The sequence below is a fragment of the Nymphaea colorata genome, chromosome 4 (genome assembly GCF_008831285.2).
Source record: "Nymphaea colorata isolate Beijing-Zhang1983 chromosome 4, ASM883128v2, whole genome shotgun sequence".
NCBI classification, from domain to species: Eukaryota; Viridiplantae; Streptophyta; class Magnoliopsida; order Nymphaeales; family Nymphaeaceae; genus Nymphaea; species Nymphaea colorata.
Window position 1 is genome coordinate 15,510,924 of NC_045141.1, and position 7,154 is coordinate 15,518,077.

The 7,154-nt window shown below is 42.5% G+C and overlaps 1 protein-coding gene across 1 annotated transcript in view; it reads left to right on the forward strand.

The window, feature by feature from the left end:
* The first annotated feature begins 1,408 nt into the window (after nt 1-1,408).
* The window catches only part of LOC116252764 (homeobox protein knotted-1-like 2), a 22,375-nt gene continuing 16,629 nt past the window's right edge, over nt 1,409-7,154 (forward strand). Inside the window, exon 1 of the mRNA XM_050077502.1 lies at nt 1,409-2,294. Coding sequence (XP_049933459.1) covers nt 1,584-2,294 — 711 coding nt within the window. The 5' untranslated portion in view covers nt 1,409-1,583. The remainder of the gene's footprint in view (nt 2,295-7,154) is intronic.

The following is a 7,154-nucleotide window of genomic DNA, read 5'->3' on the forward strand; positions in this document are numbered from 1 at the left end:
GTTAAACCGTAAAAAGAAATATTCCTCTTAATTAGTAAGAGGAACAAACAACAAAAAGGAAACTGTTCATGAAGAGAACTTGCAGAAGAAGTGATGTAATATTGCCATATAAAACAAAAGGAAAAGATGAAGACATCATTCAGTGGGAATCATCCACTTCTCTTTTCCCTGCTTTCAAGCTACCGTTGGTCTTAACTACTCTACTTTTCATCGTTTTTTTCCCCTAATATATCGGCTAATGCACTCTGATCAGGCCGATACACTTCCTCGCATCCGATTCGTATCGGCTGGTGCATGCCGATACACATGAAAATAAAACCGGTACGCTCGACCGATGCGGTTCGAGGGATTGAGTTCCTCTTCCTCCTGAAGACTTTCCGGTTGCTGTGCTCATGTGAGGCCATTTAAGTGGTGGTCCCCACTTGGCCCTTTTTGCTTAGGCAAGCGAAACGTTGAAAAGAAGCGACTTCTGATTGGCTGGCAAGGACAAAAAGTCCTAGTCGGTGGGCCCCGCGCCTATTCGTTGCTTCCATCATTTTTCGACCTTTCAGGGGGGGCGAGGAGTCCGGGTCGGGGCCGGTCTCTGGTTTGGATTAAAATCTCAAATGCCCAGGGTTTTTCTTCGGGTTCGGATCAGTTAGAGACAACCGGGTCTCCTGCAACTGCATCAAGGGCTTTTTCGTCATTTTTGAGATGGCACGCGACCTGACGGCAGCGGATCCTGCAAGAAAGAGCGCTCGCCACGTCAGCCGCAGGACCACTCGATCGGAGTCCGTACCGTATCAGCCGGGAGGGGGTGGGGACCAATCCCCGCGTCCCTCTCTCTCTCTCTCTCCTCTCCTCGCATCAATGTATTATCCGCTTAGGTTGTGGGGACCGCGTGCTTGCTTCAGATTCAGCGGCGTGGACCCCACATCCCACGCAAACGGACAAAGCATCTACAGGAGCGCGAAATCGCCGCAGTTGAGTTGAAGCGAGCGCTCCTTCTATTGGTCAATCCACCAAGAGAACGGGTCAGGTCTGTGCTCCGGATCTGTGATGTTGAAATCGAAAATTCACGCTGCAACTCAAAGAGTCCAAATCTTTCTGAAAAGTTCACTCTAGTGGAAATCGCTTTGAGTTGAGAGAGACTGAGTTGCTGGCTAAGTTGTTGGTCAATATCAACTGGATCTTTACAAATTTAGATTTGAAGAAGGCGTTGATTAGTAAAATGAAACTCATTACCCAAGCTTCTCTTCGTATTTGACGCTCGCAGTCAAGTTGGTAGAGGGAGAGGGGAGAGAGGCTGCGGCTTGTCTCTGCCTCGTCTTCCCAAAAGCGGTTTCTTCTTCGCTTTTACTTTTTATTTTTTTTATCTCTGCTTTTTTATCCTTCGTGTTTTACACGAACGATGGTGATAAACCATTTCTCTGCCCCTCCCTCTCTCTTTCTTTTTCGTTGTACTTGTGACTGCGTGAGGCGACGAGGATGAGCAGAGGAAAGGATTGTGAGCGAAGAAAGTAAGGAAGAAAGATAAAGAGGAAAAGGAGAGGGAGGTGACGAGGCAGGTGGGTGGGGGAGAGAGAGAGACGGGGTGACGGTGGATGGCGTTCCAGCAGCAGGAGATGACGATGGCGCATTTCGCGGAAGAGAATCTCGGAACGGGGGTGCTGCCGGAGCAGCTGGCGCAGGGCGACAAGGGAGGGAAGTCGCAGCCCACCTGGCTCAGCAGCGCTATCCTCCGTCAGCAGGGCTTCCTCGGCGGAGGAGACGCCGGCGCCGGCCAGCAGCAGGGCGCGAGGAAGTGGTGCGGGTGCGCCACGGGTTCCAGCTGCGACAGGTGCAGCTTCCTTCATCTGCAGACCGCGTCGGACCAAGCCCCCGGGCCGAATTCACAGTGGCTGCCTCGATCGGCGAGCGACGTCGGTGGTGGTGGTGCTGCTGCGGGGGAGGTGCCGGGGTCGAGTGACTCCGTGATAGGAACGGGCTCCGGCGATGCCAACCAGGCTGCCACCACCAGTGGGGAGCTCGTTGACAGCGGCTCGCAGCCGGGACAGGGCGCAGAGCAGCAGCAGCAGCAGCAGGCAGGTGGGGATGGCTGGCAGAACGCGCGCCGGAAAGCGGAGATTCTGGCGCATCCTTTCTACGACCAGCTGTTGTCGGCTCATATTGCCTGCCTGCGCATCGCCACGCCCGTGGACCAGCTGCCCAGGATTGACGCGCAGCTGGCACAGTCGCAGCAGGTTGTCGCTAAGTATGCAGTTCTCGGCCATCAGATCCTTCCTGGGGAAGCCAAGGAGTTGGACCAGTTCATGGTCGGGTTACCAACTTCTCTCCTCTTCTTTCTCCCCACTGTTGTTTCTACCAATCATTTTTTACTTCCGTTCCATCTCTGTTCCTCGTTCAAGTTGGTGAAGATATTTATCGTGGTTCTTCTTTTGCCTCTCGACTGCATCTGATCTCCAGAAATTAATATGCGAATCTTGACTCTGTCTTTCTATTGTGAAATTTGATATCATGTTCCTTCCGGTTTTAACGAGTTTTATTGAAGCGTGTCAAATCATTCCTGTCAATATCATGTTTCTGATCGTTTCCTGAACTTGCTACTGATGGTGGCTGTTTTCTGCAGAATGGGTTTTATAGTTCCAATTGGGAAAGAAAATTGCGGGAACTTCTGTTTGTTAACTGCTGTGCTGCATATACCGTTTAGGAGTTATGAGTCCAAGAAGGATGTGGATCTGATGCGGGTTTGTGCATCTGATGCGGGTTCTCTTCCAAGAAGAGCATATTGGCTTCTTTCTCTGGAAGAAGACCCTTGTTTCTTTATCAGATCATGACAATTTATAACCTGCAAGTCCTACACTTTCACTGGATGATCATATATGGCATCCTAGTCCTCTTTAGCCCTGTGCGTCTAGTTCTGAGTTTAGTCAAATGTTTCAGACTAAAAGAAGGCAAAATTATTGCCATGCGAAAGTTATAACACAAGTTACCATGACATGTGCCAATGGCTGGATTAACCAACTATCTGATGCTCTTGATCGGTCTTAGATTCTTAATTCAGAGACCTCAAGTTTAATTTTGTCGGATGGGGCACTGTTTCTGAATCACATACTTGAGAATTTAGCAGGCAACCGTATTAGGATCCTCCAACCAAAGACTTCTTTCTTCATGGGAAATTTTTGTCTTCATTCATTTATTGTTTATTTTCTTTACGAAACTTTTCTTATTACTTGCATTCCCTTCTGTAACACTGCATCACTCACACTTATGTTAATTAATTTCCCCCTTCCACGTCACTTGACCAACTAAATCTCATTACAGACATTACAGAGGATTCATGTGTCGCAATTTTATGGAGCACATGTAAATGATGAAGTTTATAGGTTATAGATGTTATAACCTGACAGATTACTGAATCCACTTCCAGTCACCATCATATGTGTCGATGGTTACATGTGGATATTAAGAGGGTGAAACAGGCAGGGTACTTAACAAAACTATGTGAAGTTGAAGCAACACTTAAATCAATTTGTAGCCTACAAATCATTTAGTGCTCTAGTCCATACTTTAACTGTATTTCATTTCCATGTTTTTCCTTTTTCTACTTCCTGTTGATGCATATCTCTTCTTTCTTGATGAGGACTTGGTTTATAGTTTTTCTTCTTAGAAGCTACAGAACGGGACATGGATTCTCTATGTCAGATGTTGTACATTTTGCTAAATGTCAAAACTTGGTCTTCACGGCCATGAACATACTTCAAGCTTTGATAGAAGCTCTCTTTCCTGATTTAGATCATCAACTAGCATGACTTAGGTCATAAACTACAAATCAGACGATTTAACTTCAACTTAGAGCCATTAGATGACATATAATATCAATTAGTTGGGGCCATGTGTTTGTAGCCTGTGTTTACATTTGAGACATGGTTGGTACATCTCCACATTTTGCCACATGGAACCCACATCATTCAGCAAGAAACTTGTTTCCTGAATGACAAAAGGAGGGTGTGGATGTCTTGCCTGCTGTAACAGAATGTTGATTGTTGAGAGAAAGTATCAAGTTAATCAGCTTTCAGAGAAAAGGCCTAATAAGGTAAGTTACAAGAAATTTCTTGCACATGCAGATGCCTCATTCTCAACAGCCTCTGGGACATAAATTGACTTATTTTAGAATCTTTGGTACATACAAGGAATGTCTGATAGTGCATTGATGCACCAACTAAAGGTTTTTCAGAGCCTGTAGCTTGTAGTAAAAATGTGAGGCTGGTCTCAAGATTTAGTATGCACTATACACCTTCTTTCCTACAAAAGATCCCAAAATGTCAATGAATTTCTAAAAGATACACCTTGTCAGTTTATCTTTTCACAGCATAGGTTTATGATTCTAAAAGAAAAATGTACTAAAGTCTTCTAAATGGCATACAGTGTAATTTGTTTGGAGTGTCGTCTGAGTTTTGCATTCGAGACATGCTTCTGTGATGTGCTTCTGGTTTTGCAAAGTTTAAAGCCCTCGTGATTCAACAAAAAATTTGCTCCTGAATGGCAAAAGGAGGCATGACTGCCTTGCAGTAATGGAATGTTGAGAGAAACAATCTGACTAGTTGTGCAGAGAAATGAAGCTGTAAGACGTTTCTGCTGTATGCAGATATCCTCATTCTCACTAGTGTATGAGGGTTATCAAAGACTTGTTTTAGAAACTTTGGTACACCTATTCAACATTTCTCATATTGCATTCATTCACCAACTAAAGGTTTTTTTAGATCTTGTAGCAAAAAATGTGTGGCTGTTTTCCAAATCAGTAAAGTCCTTCCTATAAAAGTTCCCAAATTTATTGAATTTCAGTAACAGACTCACTTTTTAAATTTCTGTCTAGAATGTGTAGATTCATGTACTATGTCTATAACAGAAAATATGCAAAAGTCTCCATGCACTACATTGTCGCATAATAGTTTTAATCAGTATGTCTAGAAGACAACTTTTTGAAACCATAGGCTTCTACGTAGATGTTTGAATGAGTGATAGGTTCAACTGAGCACTCTATTTTATTGAACTAGAAAATAAATATGATAATTGGCTTCACATGTGCAATTATGCATTCCACATTTGCACTTCCAATTTGAGACATGAGAGAGAGAGAGAAAGAGAGAGAGGTCTAAGTCTATGACTTGGAATCTCAATTCTGTGACTCCCAAAACTGCAATTCCATTTTCCAAACTTTAGTGGTAAATTCGATTGAATGACCTTATCCTTAAGAGTCAATGTTTCAGTTGTCTCTGGTGCACTTTTCTGGAGTGGGTATCCAATCTATTGATCTTCTTCCTGGGATTCCAACTTGCATCTTCTCTGTCGGTTCCATGTTGAGGTGGTGAAGGTTGTCAAATTGTACTTTTTTCTTCACAACAAGAAACAGTCATAACATTCCACACGTCAGAATTTGCCCTTCTATTTTCAATTTTATCATAGTTTCTGTTTATTTACTCAGTGGAAGATTGTCTTGATAGAAAGTGCTCAAGTACTTGATGGTATCCACTGCAATAATTTTCGTTCTTAAGTGTGCATTTGATGCTCATGTCACCTGTGCATAACCACTAATATCTGGCCCAACCCAAGTATGCATGTACACTTAACTAATCTGGATGCCTTGAGAAGCAATTCCATCAATTGGATTCTGTGAAATGGATGATTGTCAATGCATATCCATTTGTTCATTGTATGTATATGAGGATCTCCTATGGCATGATATGGTATCACCAACTAGCCATCAAAGATGTTGGACTTCTTTTGGTTCAGAATCTTCAGATCTTTCTCTTTGTTAGAAGGGCGGAACTTTTTTTTCTTTTTCACTATTGGGGTGCAAAGAGTCGCCAAAGACGGCTATATGGCAAGAGTGTAAAAAGCAAAGAAGATCAGATTTACAAATTTATATTTTGATCTGCATTTCTGAATATGTGATTTACCCACCTGAACATCTAGTTTGAACTGTGAATCACCATTCAAGGAGGTTTGATTAGCCATTTGTTCTCCAACCATCCCACCTCTGGTTGATTAGACCTTGAAAGCATGACTTTCTACTTAAGGTCCTTTCATGAACACCCTACTAAAGGCTTAGAAAATTATCTTTGATTCCTGACCTGGCCCAGCCCCAATGCTTTCTCTCATTTTGGAGAAATACTTCTACAGTTCTACTGCATTATAAGTTTTGTCTGTTTAGTTTAAATTATTGTTTCCTGCCTTCGAAGTCCTTGTTAATATTTTGAATAACCTGCTTTTGATTGTTCATTCATTGTCAGTTACGACCATGCTGCCAATCTAACCCCACTCTATTCTTGTTGTTCAGTCACATTATGTACTGTTGCTTTATTCATTCAAAGAGCAACTTCAACAACATGTTCGTGTTCATGCAATGGAAGCAGTCATGGCTTGTTGGGAGCTGGAACAGTCTTTACAAGCCTCACAGGTGATAGTTGTTAGTTTGTGCAATCAAAAAGTATCTGCATGACTATACAATTTGCCCTTTTCATTTCCACCCCTCATTAAACACTTGGTAGATGCTATTATTTGTACTTTGTTTAGATGTTCTGCTCTTGTGAAGTAGATAGGACGGAACTTGATAATCCATTTCTCCTGGATATGTTGAAACTAATAAAGTATGTGGGTTAAAGATTTCTATTATTTGTAAGATTTTGCAAGTCTTCAAGGTCCTAGCTTGACCTCTGTAAAAAGACAAATACATATACAACCAAATTTTTCTTAACCAAGATAGTAAATTTTCCTTTTGAGTGTTTTGCAATAGAATTGCAAACAATTATCGATCATACATGCAATTCTTCGCATAACAGTCCCTTTTCTTTACACCTTTTTTTCATTTTTCTCTTCAGTTTAATTTATCAGCAGCACTCTTATCTATCACTTTGGATCAAGATCGAGGGTTGTTGGTCATAAGCATGACAAGGGTTTTCATTTTGAACTATAGCCTTCATAGACATCTCATGCCTTGCAACTTGAACAGCGGGCTGTACTTGTAATGTGTGTCAAGTCCCTGTCATGCAGGGTTAGGGTCTGACAGACCTGTTCTTCCTTGTAACCATTGTTGGGACTTCTATGTTGTTAGTTCATGATTGTTGAGTTGACATTTTCACTCTCTTCACTCTCTCTCTCTCTCTCTCTCTCTC